At 36.6% G+C, this 24146-nt stretch overlaps 1 protein-coding gene across 1 annotated transcript in view; it reads left to right on the top strand.

Annotated features, from left to right (window-relative positions):
- Positions 1-4727: 4727 nt before the first annotated feature.
- Positions 4728-24146, top strand: part of STK3 (serine/threonine kinase 3) — a gene marked incomplete at its 5' end in the record, with an annotated part of 103444 nt that continues 84025 nt past the window's right edge. The window contains 2 exons of the mRNA XM_010281434.1: positions 4728-4892; positions 5310-5477. Coding sequence (XP_010279736.1) covers positions 4728-4892; positions 5310-5477 — 333 coding nt within the window. The remainder of the gene's footprint in view (positions 4893-5309; positions 5478-24146) is intronic.

The raw sequence follows: 24146 nt of genomic DNA, 5'->3' as shown, positions 1-24146 counted from the left end.
AGGAATGACTTTAGTGACTGTATCACGTTACATAGTTGATTATACGTGTATATACACACACATGCATTTTATGAAGCACAAGTGGATGGAGCTAGGATATCTGGAGTTGGGGTTGATGTGTCTCAGAACACTTATGGCAGAGTAATGCTGTTGTCTTTTTTCCCCTGTACTTCCCTGTTACTGCTGTTCCTGATAAACACGACTTGGGCTCTCTGCTTACTTCTTATAGGTCACATTCACTTCTATGGGCTTTTCTGACCACTGTATGTATTTTGATGTTACAAAAAAAACTTCTTACTTTTGTAACATGTAGCCATGTTAGAGATTTCCTTTACTGATGGTCTCCAGATGGTGTATCAGGCTGCAATACTCCAGAACTCACTCCCTTCTGATTTGCTGGATTCTCAGTCCATAGCTTCTTTGCCGATCTTTTGGTATAGGTGTTCTGTTCTCCTTTTGAGAGCTGGGCTTTGCCATGCAGCTGCAAAAGCACCTCTCCATCTAGAGTTGATCCAAAGATCTCCATGTGGTTTAACCACGAATTTTTCCAAGAACTAAAGCTAGGAATATACCTCCTTAGGAGCACAACATATTGAAGAGACACCTTCTCTGCAGAGCCTTCTAAGCACAATTTCTCATAATACCTGTTTCTAGATGAATTCTTGCTATACATTTGTCAGTGCTCAGGGTAGTTTTTTGATGCATGTTCAGGATAAACCGTGTGGAAGTCTCTGGAGATTCAGGACATTGTATTATTTCTGAACTGGGGTGGATTTGGCAAAGCTCTGGCAGGAAGTGTTACACTCAGTGTGTCATAAACTGTTCATGGTACAGTATTTGTTAATAGCCAGAGCTTAAATTGCCTGTAGTGTGTGTCTTCTGATAATCACAGTTGTAGTGTACTTCACCACAACACATGATGAGGATTGTTTCTTTCTCCAGATATCCTTCAGGTTATCTTATAGTTGATTTAAAGTCCTTTCTTGCTTGACTCCAGATCAGGTAGATGGTTTTACTCCCGTGGTGCAATGCCAGGAAATCCATCTTGTTTGAGCTGTGTATAACAGGGTTTTCAGTTCTCCTGGCATACAATCCATTACGCTGACTGCTGTGCTGCTTCAAAGTAGCACAAATAAAGGCTTTGAGCAGTGTGCCACTGGGTAGACACACTGAAAAATCTCTGAGATAAATGGCAGGCAAGAAATGCATAGTAGGCAGCAGAGGCGGTAACTGCATGCTGTGGAGCATCGAGCTAATGCCACCATCAGTTTCATCCTCTGCTTGCATAGGGAAAGGTTTATAAAAGTCATGGGGACTCTTTGAGTATATCAACACTTGTACTTATTTGGAAAGCTATGCCAATTTGATCAGCTCCTACATCCTTGTTGACTATGTGATGAATTGAATCAGGGAACTGGTTTGTTGGAAAAATAATTTAGCAGAAAGGTTTATTTTTAACTAAGGTCAGTTACAGAAGCGCTGACACACAGTGGGAATTACTGCTGTAGGTTGCAGTGAAAGGAGGGACTGGAGCTTGGCACTGCTGTTTAAATAAACGTATGTGAAATTGTGCCTTTGGGCTCCACACCCAGGTTTTATGAGACTGGGGAGAAGCTGGAATAGGGAAGTGATTCTGTTTGTTAAATAATTAAAACTTGTTATGAGGAACTCAAGTGCAGATAATTGCACTGACTAATCGTTTTCTCTTTTCTGTCAAGTCATTCTGTTGGCTTGGAGTGATTGAGTGGTGGGTTGTTTTTTTTTGTCCTGTGGGCTTTTGGTGGTGGTTTTTTTTTTTTTTTTGGAGGGACGTGTGGATATGTGCCAACACTTTCAAAACTGAAACTGGAAGGAATTGCTATTGTTTAATGTAATTTCTGTGTAGGATTGGAAAAGTAGAGAAAGGGGAAAAATGCAACCCAGTGTTGCAGCCAAAGTAGAGTACTCATCTTCAGTTTTGAAGTTTCTTGCATCTCAAAGAATGTGTCAAGTTTATTTGCTTAGGTCTTACATTAAAGCATTGATGTGCTGTAACTGGTCAGCATTTCAGTTGCATGAATAGTTTCTTTGTATTTCCTTGAGAAATGGCATCCCATGGAATGAACTGTGTGTGTGGTTTTGCTTTTATTCTAGAATAAATGTTGATGAAAATATGACAAGTGTTCTCAGGGGGTCTGGTACCTGCAAAAGATTCACTCTTTCTGATAACACGTGTTCAGGAGCTTATGTGTTCCTATTATGTTGGTCTAAAGCAATGAAGATAAAAAATGGTGCTAATTGATGACTTACTAGTCCATGTAGTTTATGAAGCAGATAAATGACTATATTTTTTTTTTTTTTTTACTGCACTGTGTTTTCTTTGGTAATGAAATGTCTGTCAGCTTGTTGCCAGTTGATATTTGGAGCTTATTGTATCATTTGTGATAGTATATGAATTCTGCAACACATTGAAGTAGTAAATAAGAGAGAGTAAGTAAGTAGTAAATAAGAGAGGTGTTTTTGACTGCTCAGTCTACTCCACTTCGTTATTTATAGTAGGTGTTTAGTCATTGACAATTTTTTTTTTTTTTTGCTTTAAAACTGAAGCTTGCCTGATCTGCTTAAAGTCAAGCAAAAGAGTTCATAGTGCTTCCTTTGTGATGCTTTTACAGAGTTCAGTAAATATCCTTGTTGCAATTTTTTTTTCTTTACTCTTCAAATTTTCAATTTTGTTTCTTGGTTTGTATTCAGTTACTTGACTAATTTGCGAACACCTTTCTATTCATCCTGACTAAAAAATAAACAGCAAACATGATATGAAAGAGAGCTGGGTATAACTGTACAAAATGTATTGCTGACTTGAGTAACTCTAAAGTTCTAAAAGCCCCAACTATGCTACCTTGATTCTCAGAAGTAACTGAAGGCCATGCTGCTATTAAAGAACACAAAGAAACCTGTTAAAAATTAAGCATTCAGGCCGTAAAAGATAGTATTATGCACTGGTAAACATTATGTAAAGGAATATGCTTTTTAGAGACCAGAAGATATTAACAGGCTGCAACTACTTTGAAAATTGGGGGCTGACACATTATCTTCATGTAGTGGTAGTTGTGCTTATTAAATGTGGCTTGTCTTATATATTCAGGGCCAGCTACATTACAATTTCTGTTAGTTTAACTGTACAACTTTATAGTGTCATAGTAACATGGTATATTACAGCATAGCTTATAGGGATTATCCACACCTAATAATAAGAACTAACAGGAAACTTTTGCATAGACAGCAAATTAATTAACATTGTTGGTAAATATTTTAAAAAATATGCTACTTGTAGCTGAAATTCAAGAGCCATATATTCAATCCGATTGTATTTTCGTATGAGGATATCATCTAGCCATTGTTGAGTGATGCAGCAAATTTAAAAAGAACCCAAAAGTTCAGTAAGCATTCATTCTGTGAATGTTGGCAACAAGAAAAGGACGGTGTAAGAAAAAGCCCATAGCATCTGGTTGGCATTCATTCTCAATAATTTCTGTAATTATCTACAGTTAAAGGAACAGTAATAAAAGTTATTGATAACTTCCAGCATAAGAGTACCTTGACATCTTAGTTGTCCTTTTTTAGGGCTGAATAGGGTTTTGGGAAGTCATGGGGGCACATCTGTGTGGGTGTAGTTCTACAGGTTTATGTTGGTATGGAGCACAGGCAGAGTGAGAAGTAATTACTTTCAAAACTTAGTATTTACTCTCATTCCATATAAAACGAAGGCACTAGCCTTAAAAGGAATGGCTTCACAGACTTCTCTGTAAACTAGTTACTAGAGACTGTTTGGGTGTTTGTATTTCTGCATGGTATATTATCTCCCTACAAATAAATAGCAAGCTATCCCTGAAAAATATATTTTTTTACAAGCCTTGTGATAAATCAAGTGCCTATTTTCTGTACACCTTTATCCCTTTTTGTTCTGTGTGTTCTTGCAAATAAGATCTTAATTCATCCTCTTGAAATTGTAAATTGCTGTCAATGAGAATAATAGTAGTGCAATTAGGAATAGCTGCTGGACAAAAGCTTGATACTACTAATTGTAGACTTAGCAGGCATTTTGTATGCAGGAATTTGAGAAATAAAAAAACCATGGTATTCTTTTAATCTCTTTCCAAATGTAGGACTGTGCCAGTTTGGGCAAACTGTGTAAAGACCTTAAGGGCATGGATGGTTGAGGAATAGCTCTTGGCCTTCCACAGTAGAGAAAGGGCTGTCTCTTTTTCTCCAGGGAGGTATTTTGGTGTGTGCCATCTAGTCCAGTGGTGATAAACCCTACCTTTGTTTTGACAAAGGTATTGTGTAACTTGACAATTAATATGTATGATCTTAGTGACAAATGTATTAGTTGTATATTGTTGAAACTGCAGCAGTCCTAATGAAGGATGTCAACATCTAAAGAGTAGTAACTTTTGATTGACAGGCAAGAGAATATTACATATTCTGCCATCTGATCTGCATCAGTCAGCCCTTTCTCTAGTTTTGTAGCTCATTTGCCCTAACTGGACTCTAGACGTGTAAGAATCTAGTTAGTAGATTAGAGTTTTGAATTGTATATGCTATTGGGCATATTCCTGTGTTAAAATACCTAAGGTATATTGTCTGTATTATTTGTAATAATAATTATGAAATGAACATGTTTTAAATAATTCAAATATATAGACTCTATGTGTGTACCTGGAAATGGTTTTATGTTTTTTTTACAGCTAACAGAAGATGAAATTGCAACTATTCTAAAATCTACTCTTAAAGGGCTTGAATACCTGCACTTTATGAGAAAAATACATAGAGATATAAAGGCTGGAAACATCCTTCTTAACACTGAGGGACATGCAAAATTAGCTGATTTTGGTGTGGCTGGGCAGTTAACAGTAAGTACCTGTGGAAATATCATTTAAAAATGCCTTGGTGCTCCTAACCATGTTCTCTTGTCTTTTGCTTCTGCCTTGAATTTTGTGTCTGAGGAGTGACCACTGGTAGAGTTAAAATTCTTTCTCATGAAGAGTATTTAATGTATTGGAAGGCTATTTAGCTTTTAATTGTTTATTTTTATAACCCAGTGTACTTCAAGTGCCTCATGATCCCACTTTAAACTTTTGTTTGAGGTTTGTGGTCATTGTCACGTGTTTGACATCTGTTCGCTAATGGGGTGAATCTGTTTGGTCTTAATTGGAAGTCACTACCATCTTACCTTTAGGTGGCTAATTTAACTTTTAAATACAGAATTAATATCAAAAGAATCTGAAATTAGCATCTCTGTTTTAATTGCGTAAATAATATAATTGCAGGATACAATGGCAAAACGTAATACTGTTATAGGAACTCCATTTTGGATGGCTCCTGAAGTAATACAAGAGATTGGGTATAACTGTGTGGCAGACATCTGGTCCCTTGGTATCACTTCAATAGAAATGGCTGAAGGAAAGCCACCGTATGCTGATATTCATCCAATGAGGGTAAGTATGTGGTGGTGTTTTCTTGTTTGTTGTATTAACATCCCCCCCCCCCAATACTGTAATTGTAGAACTATATGTTTATGGACAAGATTTTAAGAGTAAGAATTTTTCCTTGCTGTCTTGCTTCCAATTTTCTGCTGTTTGCTTGTGTTTTAACATGTCTCTGTAAAGTTTGAGAATAGCGCTCTCTTGATAAAAGTAAAGCAGTAAGTGCCTTATTGACTTGAAGGCAACATATATTCTAGTATTCCATACTCTACCTGTACTTGGAGAGTTCAGTAGCCAAGAGGCCATCCTCCTTTGAACGGGAGTTTTGAAGTAAAGACGACCTAAAGAAGGATTCAGAATTGTCCTGTGTGAGTGCTGCTAACATCAGTAACCCCTGACAGTTTTTACTTAGTACTCTTAAAGTGACTCTTAAAGTCCGTTACTGAATTAGTTTAATTTTTGCAAAATAAAATGTAAATAGAATTAGTCGCTTTATGAGAAGTAGCAGTTATAAAGGAATTACTTGGAGAAGTTAATGGGGAACAATATTTATCTAGGAATAACTGTTGCCACTGTTAGTCATGCTTTTATTTTTTTTTTTGAAACAAGCTATGGGATTGCACCAATTGCATTGAGCATCAGTAAGTACTCTTCTCGAATTGTTTATATCTAAAGTAATTTGAGACGCTCACAAATAAGACACTTTATATTGCTAAAAGCAGATTATTTTTCATCGATGTGATTTGCTGCAAAAATGATACGCATATGGATTATTTTATTCAGTTTTCTTTTGCTGGTGCCTCATATATCAGGATCTTAATGTAAGGAAGCCACCACCATTGAAAGAGAAGGTACTGTTCATATATGATTACTGTAAGGTGACAAATATATGAGTTGAAGTCTATTTAGTGCTGTTGGGTCCCTGATTTTATTTGTGTGTGCTTTTTGGAGCAGACATGTTTCCTGAAGTTTTATGGCAATGTGCAGCTTGGTTAAAGCTAGTGAGTGTTTTGCAGTTAGAAACATTACATAATTTTGGAAGAAAAGCTTAGTAATTTTCCTGCACCATATTTCTCTTTTGCTGTATAATTAACTATTTTTAAATTGTTGTTCAAACTGAAAATACTCAGATGAAAGCAGAGAACAAAATAAATATCTCTGCAGCTTGTTTTTGATGGGAACTTAATTTAAAATGAAATAACACTTAAAAATATTTTTAAGAGCTATTGATTACATACTAAATACATTTGATCATGCTGATGTTTTTGGTTGTACTTTTAATGAAAATGTCTTAGTTACATCTGTGTTCATTTTAACATCATATGTAGTTGCACTAGCTGTTGAAAGGTGAAGACTACATTATCAGAGGCGATTTTTATATACATGACAATAGCTGCTTATAAATCAAGGGTCACTGAGTTTGAAAGCTTGTGAATCTATTTAATTCTTGTAATCAAACAGATGCTATCAAAGGCCAAAGTAATTTAACACAACAATTCTGGATTACATAGGACATGTGTTCTTGTTAATAAATTACGTTATAGTTTTTAAGAGCTTGTATGCAGTTAGTATGCTTTTGTATATTTGATACCTACAGTTTTTCTTAATTTTTATTAGTGAGTTGTTACAGTGGTTAACAAGAAATACACAGATTTAAGTTGCAATAGTTTTCCCAGTGTTATATGATATAGCTTCACAGGACTTTTGGACATATGTAGATGCTTTCCTACTTTGTTTTAGTTATGACACAGAATTGATACAGGCAAGCATGAAAGCTTGGGCAAATTTTCATTATTTTTTCTAGATGTCGCTGGAATTCTGTGGTATTTATGTAAGGCACAATTTTGTTACTTGGGAATGCATGTTGAAATTACCATGTGCGCTATTTTGCTGTAGGCTGGTTGGCACTGCCACAAAGGTAATGCACTGCCAGTAGGCCATTTCCTTGTCAACTGCATTTACAGCTTAATAGAAATACTACATGACTTCTTTAAACAAGTGTTTTGGCAGAGAGGAAATAGCAGATTGCATGCAAACAAGCATAGCTTCCTCTGCTTAACCACACTCTAGCTACTCCAAAGAATTGTACTAGTTTCCACTGGGAATGAATGAGAAGTGGGGGGTGCAAAATGTAATTTCACATATGGGGAAAGAACAGCAGGTTTCCTTTGTCTAAGTATTCCTGGTTTAGTATATTTGACTGCAAAAGTGTCATCAACGCTATTCCACTTGTTTCTACTGCGAACCTGCAGCTGTCATAGTTGGTTGAGGCTCAAAGGTCAAGACCATTTGCTGGTCCAGTAAGTCTAATGTATTATTCATGTAAGAATCACGGAATGCCTCACATACTCGATGTCAGAGTCCTTCTGTGCTTTTACTAATGATGAGAAGTGAAACTTCTGTGTTTTCATCAAGGGAGGGTTTTCAAATAGTTTTAAAGGAGCAAAAAATACAGATGTCCTCAAGGTTGCCCTAAAATGTGGTGATAGTGGCCAGTAAAAATAGCAAGGAATTTGCTGATAAGTCAAAAATCACACAAACTTAGATAACTTCACCCACCCAGTAGAGGTAAGCGTAGATAACTTCACCCACCCAGTAGAGGTAAGCGCATGCTGACTGCAGTAGTCTGTGCAGCAACCAGGGTTAACATGGCTAACAGTGTGCAACTGCCTTTGATTGTTCTACTGGGATGAGCAGTTATGAATTGATAGTGGAGCTAATTTAAAGGGGGCTTCAGTGTCGTTCTAGAGCAAGACTCACTATCCCACTTTGATGCTGCAGTGGTATGTTTTAACAGCTGTGTTCCTGTGTCCCCCATTGACTGCAGCATGTATGCTATCCTCTAGTGATAAAAGTATTTATGTCCTACCAGTATCTGAATTTAATTCAAACCACTAGCTGCTATTTTCAGTCTCTCCTCTTCATGCAATTTCTGTCTTTATCATTTGTTTCTAAATTCCTCTTTCTTTTATTTTCCAATTTATAATGGAAGCATAAAGATTGGCACTGTTTTGCTGTAGTAGTTGTGATTTTACTTTTCGGTAAAAATTGGTAACATGCCTTTGAAATATCTTATATGTTTGCTAATCAAGCCATAATCTCAAATTTGTCATGTAAAAGAGTTGTTTCTGGTGGAAGATCTTTTAAGCTGCAAAGTTTTTACTTGATCATAATCCACCTACTGCTGATATTTGGCTTTATTAACGAGTAGATTAACAACACTTTGCCATAAAGCTAATCTTAAACCTTAAAAATGGCTGTTTTTTGAGGTCCTTTCTCTAGGACCACCATTACCAAAAATTTCCTTATATCCACGCAATGATACGAATATCCACTTATTTCTGCGAGGCTGTGATTTCTGTGATCAATTTAAGCCAATTTAGGTGTGGGCTGCTGGTTATAGAGACAGCCTACCCTTAGCCAGGAGTTCCTGACCTTTCTGTTAAGCAAACACTGGCATTTTTGTGGCCTCACATGGAGTTGGGTAAAGAAACTGATGTTCTGAAAAGCTAACCTGACAGAAATCTGCTAGAACTGAGCCAGAGAGGTTATAGGAGCATGTAGATGGACGGGGAAGTGGGCTGAGTGGCGTTACTGCCTTTGGCCACAGCCATGCACTGAGCCTTGTAGACCAACAGTAAAACCGCAACCTGCATTTTATAAAATTTGCTCCTCTTTGCAAGGTCGACACTTACTGACAGGTTGGTGTGCTTCAGAAAAATGCTGGTAGTTCTCTTCCAAAAAATAAAACAAACCCACTCCCCACCCCCTCCCCCCCGGCCCTAATGCAAAAACCCCCAACCTCTTTTTCTTTCATGCTTTTCAGGCAGCTGCAATAATTCACATTGCTGTGGTATGGAAGAAGCTGGTGGTAGATGTGTTTTTCAACACTTCACAGTGTTGGCCTTTTGTTTCTTTATGGTGAGGTTTGTTGGAAATGGACATCACGTGTTCTGCAGTGACTTGGAGGAAGCCAATTTGAACTGCTTCCATTTGCCTTAAGTCCAATCATGATATTTATTTTTCCATGGCACTTACCCAGATTATCCATGCCTCCTACTTAGCCTGTGTCATTTCTACCCTGGACTAATCTGTTTGTAATAACCTTTTATTCCTGATGTATCTTAACAATCTACCATTTCCCGTTTTTTTTTATTCTTAGCATATTGCATTAAAACTGAGGATTGAAGTGAGAATTATTGCTGTGTAAGAACCAAGGAAATTGTCATGTTGAGCATCGCTGTCTGAGATCAGTTTTTCAGTCATTGAGAAAATGGTTTCCTCTATGCCTTTTGCGCCAGAAGTTGAGGAGAGGAAAAAAGAAATACCACTTCTGGTGATGTCAGATGTCTGTCTGTATAGTCACTCTTTTATTTCTTCTCTCTAAGAGATGGAATTGTCTTACTGGTTTCTATTATTTTCTTTGAGAGATCACCTATCTTATCTCAGCACTACTTCTTTTAATTTAGAGTAGGTTTGTAAAAGTATATTATATGGTTTTCTTATTTTAGTGCTTTTGCTTATCTTTAGAAAAGAGTTTGAGGTAACTTCTAGAAGTCCTTTTTCTTTTAAGAACTTTCTGTGAGACGCTTTTTGTTAATTTGTAACTTGAGATCTTGGCTGCTGTTTCTAGATAGAGTGAGCTAATATTTAAAGAGGTTTAAAATACGGATTTTTGATTGTACATTACTGTTTATTATTTTACTATCTCTTAAATCTTGTGGAAGAATGACTGAGCTGTGGTAGGACTTGCTGAGTGTGATTCCTCAGGGAGGTCATAATTCTTCAATATTGCTGTTGTGCATTCTGTATTAATTATAGTTCCCTTAAAAACACGTAGGATATTTAATTGTAAGCAACTGAACATATTAAGATTATTTTAAAATAGTTACATGTTAAGTCTTGAAAAAAGCATGTGAGACCCTAACACGTACAGTTCTTTGAATGGTAGGAATGCATACAGTTAAATGAACAGAAAAAGTGACTTCCCATTCCTCTGGATCTTCCATTGTGTTGTGTCTTGTCTTTCTTAAAAAAATCTGATTTCTCAGGACATGATTTTAGCATGTCTTGGCTTACACAATGCCCTAGTCATTCTAAATTTGTAAGTAATATATGATAATATAATGTATAATGTGTTTGCAGTGAGAACCTAAGACACTAATGTGGTATGGTTGAGGCTGTAGACTGGAATTGGAGAAGCATGTGTCTTGCTGCAGGCTTCCAAAGAGCTGTTGGAAGACCTTTGGACATCTCTAGGCTTTAAATGGAGCGTTTGCGTTTGCTTTAAACTGACTTTAATGCAGGTGATAGCATTTAGGGTGGTATTCGTACCTGTTCCCATGCATTTTCATCACCCATTTCTGTTGGAACGAGCGTTTAGGTGGCCACATGATGAGCCCAATCAGAAGATTGATCATCTGAAAAACTAACCAAGTAACAAAAAGTAGCTTTCACTGATACTGTTAACAAGGTGCTTGGACGTGGTGGGGACCAAAATATGTGTCTGGAACTGGCAGGAGAATGAAGTCCCCCCCTTTTTGGGGGTCAGCCAAGTTGGTATGAGGTTGACTTAAAAACCAGAGTCTCAGCTGTCCATTTGTAAATTCGTTATGATTAAAACCTAACAATTATTTAAGGAAACTCCTGTGTACATAAGTACATCAAAGGTCACAATGTATCCAGATACCATCATGCTTGGGAGCTGTAGGCACAGTGCTGCCATGCTGGTTTTGCTGCTCTGGATTTCATTTACCTTTTGAACAAAGAGAGAGGCTGAGCGGAAGGAAAGAGATTGCTTTTCCTTTTTCTGCTAGGCTGGTAAGTGTCTGCAGGCTGTGGAGTGTTCTGGAGATGGCCCTTAGAAATGCCTGCTGTAAGGGACAAGCAGGCTTTTTTGTAGCCTCTCCTGCCTGTCCTTTTGGACTTTTTCTGGTTGGGTTTATCAATAAAATGAGTCAGGGTTCTAGACCTTCCATGGGTAAGTGTGCCCACACAAAGCCTCCCTCCTTCTCCACCTCATCTATTCTTCCATCTTTAAATGCTGTCACCATGATACAGCTGAACTTCATGGGGTAAACTTCCAGTGGCCTTCTGTTTGCCTTCAGCTGAAGGCAGGTGTTGCTTCATAATATGTTTGCCTCTGTGGCACTATTTATAGCCAGGACTTATTTATAGCTGGAATTTCAAATAGGTTTTTTAACTTTATTCAAGAAAAGAGCACAATTAATGCCAGGCAGTATTTGTCTAACAGAAAATAAAGTATGTTCTCTATATAGACTTGGGGGGGGGGGTGTGGGGGAGGGAAAGATAGTTGGTGCCTAGAAAAGCGTGGGGGGGGGGGGTGTGTGGAAGGGAAAAAAAAAAAATCCATTTCAAAGGAGTTTCTTCCTACATAAATCACTGTGAGAAATGCAACTGCATATTGTAATAGGATATGTAACATTTTTAATTTGAGAGGGTAGTAGTATTACATAGTTCAAACCAGTTGCACCTATGCTAATACCAGTGCTGATCTGGGTGTTGTGTCTTTGGTAGTTGGTGTGTTGGTTTTTTGGTGGTTTTTTTTTTTTTTTTTCTGTTCAACAACTTTCTTTTCAGGGTTGAACTCTAAGGAAGTGTGACTTACTTTATTTAAGGGTTCTCAAAAAATAAAGCTTTAAACTGTCATTTGTATATGCTGCTACTTCAAATCAGTAAGCAGCCTGTCCACCTGCTCTGATCAAAATGTGAATAATTGTTGTATGGTGATTTTTGTATGAATCAAACAAAAAAGACACTTCTTTCAGCAATAGCTTTAAAAAAAAAAAGAAAAAAAAAGTGCCAAATGGTTTTTCATTCAAGATTTATTTCACTTGCCAAAATAAACATGGTTGTTTGTTTTGTTTTTTTTTTTTTAACTTTGAATAATGATCAATGTTTATAGTGTGTGAATAGACCTCTTTATCTGAACTGCTTCTGGTGTGGTAAGTTATTGCTGAGGTGCAGGCCAGTTCCTAACACCCTGTTGATGACTTGACTCCTTACAGTAGGGCTTCTGGAATTGAGATGATAAATGTTGGGCAAATTAAAACAAGTAATTGCATACCTTTGAACTTGCACATCTGTGTGTATTCCATGTTTTTGAGCAAATACCTGATGTGCTAAATGAGATATTTGCATAGATTTTGATAGAACCTTAATATCTAGATATTAGCTCTACTGATCACCAGGAGAGTTGTTCTTTCTGTGAATTAATATGCCAGTCAGTGCTTGCTGTAATTGTAATGAGAGATGGACTTGGTTGCTTATTTTGTCAGCATTCTTTAATAGCAAGTTTTGTATGGGTTGTTGTCTGTAACTTAAATTCAGGAAAAAAATTATACTTTTTCTGGAATACAATTAAGGCAACTGTCAACTCTTGCAGCAATGTCATTTACTAGGTGAAAAGAGCCAATATTTTAGGTACTTGGTAAATTGTGTCAGTTTGACAATAGTTTTTACTGTGGTTATTTTTAGCAGTGGATTGAAACTAAATCAAGTGCCAACTGTGGTCCTGCAGAAAAATCATTATTTGTCAAAGTTGCACTTGTGGCTCATGGGCAATCTATTCACAGAGCTGCAGAGATCCTGCTTTATAGTTTTTGGGTGTGTGGTGTTTTTTTTTTTTTTTTAAATAATGTCAAGATATGTATGGATCTCCTAACTTAAAGTTATGATTTTTGATTTTTAATGAAAATGTCCTTGGTGTTCACTTGTGTGTGTGGGGTGATTGAGTGTTTGGGGTTGAGGGTTCAGGTGCTTTCCTCCTTAGGCTCTTGTTTTTTTGTGGAAATGCTAGGCATAGATGCAGACATAGTACCCTTTGAACACAACTTCTTTTTTAGTATTTGATGCCTGCAGGATTCATGGAGGAAGTGAATTTCAGAAGGATTTAATTTGCTTATTTGCTTGTGACTAGCCCTTCTATGGACTCACTGTAGAGGAGACAGTGGGGAATATTCTGATGAGTGAGGAGATCAACCCAGGCAAGTACCCCAGGCAAGTGCCCCTGGGGTATAGTCTAGTTTCTTGTGATACAGAAATATAACTTCTTCCCATTTTTCAGCATGCCTTGCGTAGAATTTTAATGGAAGTTTCTATATACCAAGCACAGCTTATCCAAAAAAGAAGAACAGAGTAAAAGAAATAGTATGTGAGTTGTCCTCACACTGAAGACAAGTTTAGAGGTGTCTGGCTGCAAAATGTATGAAATAAAGCCTGTAATATTCTACCTACTTTTTTAAATTGCAATCGATAATTCATTGCTTGACTTTACCAGATTCAATTACGTGTATTGAGACTCCTAGAGGGTGTCGTGCTATCATGGCAGCATCCAGTTTCCAAAACTTGACAGCTTGGTGTGGAAAGGGATAGTATGCTTAACATCAGCCCATTTCTTGTGGAAAGGAGAGTTTTTTGTAATACTGTTGTGAAAGCAAGATAGGAAAAATACCATTTGTTCTCTGGCAAAACTTACAGATGACAAAATTTTCTCCCTAATGCTTCAAGAAATTCTTTGAAGAGGTTTTGCAACATCACTTCATCAAAAGCCTATACTCCCTTCTCCCCACAGAAAGGATTGACAGATCTCTCTGGTTTATGGGACTGTTGACACTACAAACAAAAGACTGGATACATACAGTAGTTCAATTCTGTTTCACTAGAGGTTTGCAAAGGGGTGCAGGACTGTCCTAATAATCTAATTTCTTTTAATCAAGATATGATCTTGTCAGTATCTGGCTTCATAGAGAGAAAAAATGACATAGAGCAGGATGTAAGGAGCACAAGAAAATAAAAGATGGGGATAATGGCAAACAAGGTTGGGTTGAGTTCAGCTTTAGAAATCCAGAAGATGCTACTGAGGTAAGACAGGGGAAGCTATGTGAAGTCTGGAAGAAGAGCTCACTAATGAGAGGAAATCAATGCTTTATAAAGGTTCACACTCATATTTATTTGTCTAATCAGCACAGGATGATATAGTATTAGCATTAATACACATTCTATGAAAACATTAGATTACTTGAGGTGTGTATGATGATTAAGTCAGGGAATGACAAGGCCCTATTCCCGTCCATGTTAAAGCTTTTTATAAGTCTACAATCTGATTGTCTTCCTGTAGGTATTGCTGCTCTTATCTACTCTTCTTTTTTCTTGCATTTCTGATTTTTTTTCCCCTTCAGTGAAGAAACGGCTTCACATTCTATGAAAACATTAGATTACTTGAGGTGTGTATGATGATTAAGTCAGGGAATGACAAGGCCCTATTCCCGTCCATGTTAAAGCTTTTTATAAGTCTACAATCTGATTGTCTTCCTGTAGGTATTGCTGCTCTTATCTACTCTTCTTTTTTCTTGCATTTCTGATTTTTTTTCCCCTTCAGTGAAGAAACGGCTTGAAAGTTCATATAGTAAAACTGTTGCAATATAAATTTAAAAGTATTTGTGGTTATATAATCTAGCATAAATGTTTCACTGTGGTTTAGAGAATACATCTTCACTCCTTCATATCACAAGAATTTTTTGGGGTAGAATAAATAATATGTTTATTACTGTTAAAAGTATAAATTCTTTAAATTTTTTAATGATATCAGGTTTTTTGGTTGCATATGTATGCAAAAAGGAAATGTTAATCTGTCATGTGTAATAAAGTAGCAGAAGCAGAGAATATTTGAAATTTGGACTGGAACTGGAGTTTAATTTGAATTAAATAGAGAACATTTATTTCATGCTCCTAAATGAGGATTTAATTAAAATTAAATTAGTTCATCTTTTTAGACTTACCCCTGCATAGGAAATTTGAAACATATTTCAGTTGATGGTTGGTTTTCTTTGACTTTGATTAATCACTTTCAAAGTAAGCAGAGGATCAGTACAGTAATTTCATAATTACACACAAGTGAGTTAACTTGAAATTTTAACTAAAATAACTGTAAAGGAAGTTTGATCTTGGTTAGTTTCATGTAATGCTGTGTATCTTTTGTGTATGATTCAGATTCTTAGAAGTGTTAATCTGAAAAAAAGGACCATACCGTGATACTACCCATTTATTTGCAAGATACTTTAATAGGGAAGTGTTTGACCTGGGAATCAAAGATGTTGGAACAGTAAACAAAGTCTGAATGAAGCCATGAAATTGATGGAAGGATTCTTGATGACTTGAGTGAGCATTGCATCAAGCCCTACATCTGTAAGTGGTATTAAAGATTATTTGATGGAACTATTAGCGTGAGTAAAGCCAGGAAGGTATTCAACAAACCTAGTGCAGCATGGGTTAACATTATCCCCTGCTGCTGAGCTGGCTGCTTTCTCCCTGGACAAATGTTAAAAATAAGTAAGCAAATCCCCACCAAAAAGCTCATTCAGAAGTTTTAAATCGCTATAGATCTGCTCATTTGTCATGTTAGTAAATCTGTAAACATAGATCGATGTACAAAGCAAAACTATTTTGCACTTGAAGATCTCAAGAAAATTTTATTTGAAATAGGCAGTTGGTAGTAAATCATGAAGATCTAGACTTCTTAGACTAGGTATTAGGAAAAATTTCTTTATTGAGAGAGTGATCAAACGTTGGAATAGGCTGCCCAGGGAGGTGGTGGAGTCACCACCACTGGAAGTGTTCAAAAAACGTGTGGACGTGGCACTTCAGGACATGGTTTAGTGGGCCCGGTGGTGTTGGGTTGATGGTTGGACTTGATGATCTTGAAGGGCTTTTCCAACCTTAATGATTCTGTGATTCTGTGAAAATGCATTAAAACTAGAATCACAATTTTAATGTTACAAGGCTTTTTTATTAATTAACTTTACAGATGTTCTTATTTGAAAAAGTCTTTCCATCATTTGTACGTGTCATTGTGTGCTGAATTTATTCAGTTGCTTTTTAACTTGCAGTATGGACTTGGAAAATTATTCAACAAGATGTTTATACAGAGACTTATGAGAACTCCTTTTACTAAAAATTCTACAATACCCTGCAGGATGTTGTGAAATATACCACGGGTTTCGTAATGTTAAGTGAGGAACTATGTATATATATTTACTACAGCTGCTTCTACTTCTTTTTATTTCTATCATCTTTGAAGTTCCAGGATTAACACAAAATATACAAGGCTAATTTTCATTCAGAGGTCTGGCAGCTAGCTTTATTGAAGAGGAGGGAATTTGTGTATTGCGTTTAATTGAAGTAGGTCTATTTAGATTTTTGTATGTGACTAGTGTCTTGTTAAGCGAAAAAAGAACTCAGTAATTTTAAGAGGTTCTTGGAAGCTTGAATCAACACTTATTTATTGAAGTGAATTATATGTTCATTTTTTCTTAAACTTTGACATGTTTTCTGTCAGTATAGCTAGTTGACTTGAAGGAAGTGCTTTAAAGAGACTTGTCTACTGTATGACTAAATTCCTAACCCATTATTACACTTTTTAAAAGCAAAGCTTTATTTGCTTGGGGTTTAGTTAAAGGGATATTTATATGATTTTTAGTCACGTGGCAGAAAACCGCAAGCAGATTAGGAGGAAAACACTAAGTTTCTATTGCTACTTACCGTAAAATTTTTAAATGCTTTAAGTCTATGCTGGTTGTTTACTTTGTAAAAAGTCTAAAAAAATTGCTTAGATGGAAGGGAAGGTAAAATTTGGAATGAAGAAAGCTTATTAAGACTGTATGTACCCTGTTTCTGTCTTGGTATTATATTGCCTTAAAATGTACACTAGGTCATTTTTAAAGAGGATGATGCATATTTAATGGAAGAAATTTATTTAAAAGGAAGGGTTGCCAATCAGGCTAAATTTGTTGCAGTTGAAACTTGATGGTCTAAAGACAACTTATAATCCTTTTCTTGTTATAAAGTATTGTCAAATTTGTAGTAGTATCAGTTAAAAAGTTTATGGAAACTCTGTTTTAAGGTGGTTTAAAATAGAACTAAATCTTTAATTTGTATTTGATGGCACCTGTTTTCATTTTGTTTCCCTGGCAACACCAGTGGTATCAGGAATTGCCCATAGACCACCCTGGTTTTAGAGAAGAATGAAACCAGCCTGGCTTTTTCATTTCAGCCTTTTATTTTACTGACTAAGTACTTAAACAAAGCTCTAACACACAGTCAGTAGTTTGTGAACTATGCCAAATGATTTGGGTATGCGATTTGTGATATTTTTTTTTTTGTTTGTATTAGAATATTTTGTAGTAATGCCAGTTTGTGTTATGTTATTTTAAAAATGTGTTGAGAGACTATATAAAAAGTACTTTTGCTATCCCATGGCAGAAGAAGCTGTGCTTGAAAGCTGTAGTGTCTATCTGCAGAAAAGCAGAGTAAAAGTTCATAGTTTTTAGGTAGCGTGGTCTGTTTTTAAAGCTGTATGGATCAAAATTTTTATTCCAGAGATAAGTTCTCATTACTGGCATTCCCACTGGGAAAGAAATAAAGCCAACCCAAGTGTTACCTCCAGATTTCTACTTTCTTCTGTGCCTCTTTACCGTGTCTGAGAATTCACATTATGAAGATTATACATATGGCCATCCAAACACCTCAAATCTTAATGCATTATCAGTTTCTAGTTTGTGTTTCTGAAAAGCAAACATGGACTGCTTATTGTTACCTGCCTACCTGAAAAACTCTGCTTTATGAACAAAAGCCTCCTGTGCAAAGTAAATACCGGAACTCCATGCTATCCTGTTGATGATGATTAAAAAAAAAAAAAAAAAGTTGATGTTGTGGTGGAGCAAACCAGAACTAACAAGAGAACTTCTGATTTATAGTGAGAATTATAGAAACACTGGAGAGTCTGGGATGTTTCATGTGTGTTATGTTTTCCATTCTCCCCTGGAAATTTAGAATAGTTTTGGAAGATAATGAAGTGATCTGTCCTCAGAAAAGACTATTTTAGTGGGAAGGACCTCTGATGGAATTCAAGGGAACTTATGATGGTCCCTGTGGTACTTCCCAGTGTCTTTGTGCTGTGACTGTAGGCTTGGCAGTAGAGATGGCAGCCCAGTATTGTCTCTGCTGCTGCTCCTTTTGTTGTGGTATGAATGTTTACATAGGTAAATGTAAAACAGGTAGCATTAGCAAGAACAAGATTTATGGGCAAACTGATATGCATGTGTTGAAATAGTCATCTGTTTCAACCACGATGTTCCCTAAGAAGTGTAATAATTGTGAACTCTGACCTTGGGACAGAGGGCATGTCTACACTGGGCAGGTACATACAGCTGCAAGTGAACTCTGCCCACAGCGTCCTCCTTTTACTTTTCTCTAGAGCAACTGTGTGTGCACTTCAATTTTTTTGAGAGGTGAGGAATGAATATTACTCCATCTTGCTTTTTGTTTGTTTCCTTGAATAATAAAACTAATTTGTACAAACTGTATTTTTTGATCTTCAGAAGCAGTAAGCATTTGGGTTTTAGGAGTGAAAATGAGCATGTGTAAGTTCCTAACTTTTAAAACAAACAACGGGAGGATCTTTAATGGATGCAGTGTTGTTAAACAGTCAGATTAATTGAATTGTATAGAGAAATCAGTACAAACATTCTTAAAAGTTGATTCTTCTTGCATTTGTGTGAATTGTCATATAAATGGTGACTCTGTAGCAACTGGATGTGATGTTACTTTCTTGGCGTGAAAAATATGTGGAGTGCAAAGTAGCTAGAAGGTTCTTGCTAAACTGGAAATACTACAGTAAGCCGACCAGTGCTAGAGAAAGGTCTTGCTGCCATAGCCCTGGATGAACAGTAGGAGTGGCTAAAAGCCAAAGGGCACGTCTGTCTGTCTGGGTGTTGAAAAGTTGATGGGTGCTCAGATAGCAGTGCTCTCGGAGGGCAGTACGTGACTTGGCTTCAGCTCAGCAGCAGTACACTGTGCTAATGTGTGTCTGTATCCAAAGTGACATACCTGGTCTCTGGGCTTGTTGACATGTTTACCTCTCTCTGTAAAAAAACCAAAACAAATAAAAAACCTTGCTGTTTCAGGCTGTGGTTCACAACCTTTAATACTGGATTCGTTCATAGTGCCTGGACTGAGTGTGGGCACAGAAGTGCATTTCTCTTAAGTGGCTAAAGCATATGCTGACGTATTTCTGCTGCTGGCTTGTTGATTTTACACCAGTTGAGGGTAGATTAAGATTTGGTTCAGCATAAAGTTAGCCGATACGAAGTTTAACCTATTAAATTTCTTTTTTTAATTAACTTAGTGGAAGAGTGTATTCTGTTGCAGTCCTTCTGATCTGGCATTACGATTCCTAAAGCTGCTTTAGTGTTGTCTGAAAGGAGCTTGATAAAAATCAACTGGATTAACAAGCCCATAATATAGCTACACAGCACTAGGGTGACTGTAATACTGACAAACAACTCTATGCTAGATGTGTTCTATCTAGCATGTATCTCAATAGCAGTGATTATGTGGTGGAACAGCAGTATGGGACAACTGGCCAGTGGTCCTGCACAAACTTACTCAATGAACGCGGAAGATCGATACTGCCATGACTTGACTCCATCCATTCTATACCAGAATGGCACAGTCACACTCTCAATTGCAACCTGTGTCATCCAGGGTTCTTCTGAAAATTTTCACAAAATGGCTGTAACTTAAGACAAAAATTCTTAGAGTTTGAACTGTATAAAGATAACTTCCTAAAGTTTAAAAAAGAAAAAAAGCTTTCAGAAAAATAAATGAGAAAATAATCACAAATTTTAAACACTTTGCTACATTTTTGTCTCAACTTAATGGAAGTGTAGATTTAATCAACTCTGCTTGCTACCATGGAAGGCAACACCCCTAAAGTGTGTCAGGATTTTTGCACCTAATGTTTTATGATCTCTTGTGCTTGTCTTATCTGACAAACTTGTCTGGTATTGTCACTGAACTGACCCAAATTTCTGATTTGATAGAAAGCTTGGGTGGTTGTTTTTTCTACCAGAATTATGAGTTCAGTTCGTTTAATGCTGTCAGAGGAGTACTAGAGGAGTTGGAAGCATGTGATGGGAAGGGTAATCTCCCTTTACTGTGGTAAGAAGCTGTTACATCAGCATAATTGTATCGTGTCAGCTGTGCTGATGCAGCTGGTTTTTGAACAGCATTGCAAAATGTTTCATTTTGATATTGGTTGGGGAAAAAAAAAAAAGAAAGACTTTCTGGAGGAAAAAAATTACCTTAGTATACATGAACATGAAGGTCTGCAGATGGAAGACTTTTGAGAAACTGCTCTTGAGAAGCCAGCCTGCCTTTCTATCTTGAAATGTTTTAGAGGTACATATTATTTTTTTTAAAGATTTCCAGCGATACCAAACAAGCCTGCATATTGAGTCTTTTTGATGTACCTGAGGTTTCAGTAGTACTGACTTCCAAACAAATGGAAAAATTACATGTTTGTATAGTATTCGAAGAGTGGGGTGGAAAACTTGGGGAAGAAGTGCTCTGATTTCTCTTTCGAGGCACATCAATCACTTTGATCTAAAGCCTCTGGTGTTCCTTGCCCCATCAAAGAAACTAGGAGGAGATTAACTACATTCTTGTAGTTAAAGTTTAATCCCTCCCTTTATTTCTGAATCACGCAGAACATGTAAATTACTTAACACATTTTTCACCGTTCACAAAAGCTGTTCTCATTTAGACGTGCTTTGTCACATTTGCTTGTAGATTTCGATATATGCAAGAAGGGGATCAAAGCAGGCTGTTGCCCTTTCACGTTAGATTTGCGGAATATTGTGTATGTGTGACCTTCTTAAATGATGATGCAGTTACAAGCATTCCCTTCATATCAAAACTATATCTGTTTCTGATTCATCTGCCTCTTGAAAGTGCTTCATTGGTAGATTAAGTGATCCTGTGATTATTATTTTTTCATCTGTGGTTAACAGGTGACTTAAGACTCTTTGGCCTGTATTTGGGCATGCTTTGCTTTCAGTAAATGGTATCATACAAATCAATTTCCTCTTTTTTGGAAAAAAGGAAATCAGTATTTGGTGTCCTTGGGGGTTATTAACACTAACATTAGGGTACGTACAGATACACAGGAAAGAAGGTTTTAATAAAAACAGTCTTTCCTTTCATTTTGTTTCCTTTTCTTTATCACCTTTTCCCTTGTAAGTATTTTAACATAACTGCAGAGCAAGGGTAAAATTATGTTTCCAAGTAATAGTGTTTGAACTGTGGTGTTAACTTCAGATTTCAAAAAAACAATAAAAAAAAATCATCAGGACTCTGTATTTCTGACTTTGTATCTTTAACAGTCCTTACAGGTATAGATTTTGCTATAGCACGTCTTGGCTTCCTGGGGCAACTTGAGCTTATTGGCTGGCTTTTTGTAGAGTTCTTGACCCCTTAGTACTTTATCTTCTTATGAATGTAGTCAGTGGGTATAATGTTCATTTTCATAAGCCATTAAGGGCCATACGTGTCTTTGAGGTATAGTTTTGTGCACTGAGTGCGTTCTTTTCTCGCTGCTGCTTAATAGTCTACTTTACGATGTTACCTTTGCTACTTACCTATATTCAGAAAATAAAAACATGGTTGGCTCAGCTTTCTTTCAGAGCTCAAGGGAACTTATTTTCCATAAAATTAACCTTTACTGTTAACAGAAGAAAAAGGTTTACAGTGAATGTTGTAATTACATTTGTAACACAGTTAACTCATAACAGTTATCAGAAGACAGATGGTGACTAGGTGGAGACTGGCAATTATACACTAACTTTTTTTTGCCTTTTATAACATTACTTTGATCAAAAGGCTGTCAATGCACGTTACTAAAAGAAGCAATTTCACACTCCAGAATTTCAGCGATTGACAAAAGTCTCCACCTTTTTTTGTTTCCTTTGATAATTATGTTTGTATCAGTAGCCTTGCAAAGTGACTTTAAAGGCAATAAACTTGATTACTAGGAGCCAAGACAACAAATCTGGATCTAAAGACAACCACTGAAAGTATCTTCCTTTCTATTTAAATTGGAGAATTGTTATCTAAACTCAAGTGCTTAGTAGGTGACTTCTGCATTATTCCTTCAGTAGCTTCTTCTTGTTTTTGTGTTATGAATCAAAAGCTTGCCATTTCATGATTGCGATGCCCAAGACAGCCTTCAATAAATAAACAAACAAAAAAATTACTATTTAATTATTTATTTGTGTTTCAGTACTCATTTGTAAACATTCAAGGAATTTCAGTATTAAGTCTGTAAAAATTCTACTAGGCTTTTGACATTGAAATGGTAGCTTTTGGTTGCTGTTGAGTGTTCATAATTTATTAACAAATAAAGATTATCGTCTGCAAGAGAAATTTGTTCTACAGAGTAAAACGTTATGTTTCTAATGCCTTTGCATTTCAGCTGGTGATGGTTTAAATTATGACACCCAGTCCTGTGCCTGAGGGCTTGTGAATGTAACTTTTTTCAGATGCATCAACTAAGCATTGCCTAATTTGTTATGAAATTGAAAGAGGAGTTGTTCAATAATTCTGACTAAGTTGTGCTGCTAACATCTGTTTCCGATAAAGTATTTGTAATATGATAAGAATGTGAAACAATTGTGTGATTACTGGGTTCAAATAACCATTCCAATGATAGTCCACCAAAGATGACTTATCCTTCCTTGAAAGAGTCATTTATATGCATGGGGTGTTAAGTCCAAAGAGTAGAGAAATCTAGTGCTGCGTGGCATGTTGTTTTCAGATGCTATTCTTCATGGAAATTCTGGCAAATTTATGAGAAGTTCTTTGTTTTCACTTCTTCAATTTATCATTAAGTGTATTTATAATTTAATTAAGGAAATTGTTTAAGTATTTAGCACTAAAATGAATGTGACTACTTGTTAATAGACAATTATAATATGCATGCTTAGCTTTTTTTATTTTTAACTGGTATTTTTAATACGTGGAACAGTGGTTCTCAAGACAAGGTTTTGTGGTGTTTGGCGGGTGTGAGAGGCGTTCTGGAAGTGTTAGATGGCCCTGTTCTGAGCCAGAGTAATGGTTGGCTGATCCCCCACTGTAAGTTAAGGCCAAACTTTGATGTTGAGTCTGTGGTGTTAAGGTCAGGCAAGATCTGCTCAGAATTGTTGTCTTTTTCCCCGATTTCCACACGAATTTTCCTCTCTTCCACTTCCTCTCTTATCGTTGGTGCTTTAGCTAGGCAAAGGGGAGCTCTCCAACAGGCAGGAGAGAAAAAGTAAGTAAAGACAGAGGGGTGAAGTTGGCAAAGTCTCTTTCTTGAGAGATTGCAGTTTTGTTTCACACAGCTTCTTCTTCTCCACATTTGTGAAAATTTGTGGGGATTTGTTTGAATTACATTTTTGGTCTTCATATATGTAAAGTTTGCATATTAGAGGAAGAAGATGTACTGCACTTGACTCTAATTTGGTATTTTTTTCTATGACTTGTTTAGCTGCAGTGTGTTAGGAACTTCAGTGAATATGAGAACCTGGCCATGGTGATCTCTTCACTGAGGGAACCTGTGCTTTGAGATTTTTCAGTTGTATTTGTTCCACCACTATTCTGTTGTCTCTGCATGCCAGCTTCTTAAGGAAAAAAGCAATGGCTCTGAGGTCAGGGTGTGCATGTGAATAGCTAATGGGATGTAACTGATACGTTGCAAGAACTCACCCTTCCTTAACTGCTGTTCATTGTGCTCATGTACTTCAGAGTTATGCTTCATCTCCAATATGGACAGCCTTGATAGGGAAA

Source organism: Phaethon lepturus, unplaced genomic scaffold (genome assembly GCF_000687285.1).
Source record: "Phaethon lepturus isolate BGI_N335 unplaced genomic scaffold, ASM68728v1 scaffold7442, whole genome shotgun sequence".
Classification (NCBI taxonomy): Eukaryota; Metazoa; Chordata; class Aves; order Phaethontiformes; family Phaethontidae; genus Phaethon; species Phaethon lepturus.
This window is presented reverse-complemented; position numbering and strand designations above follow the sequence as displayed.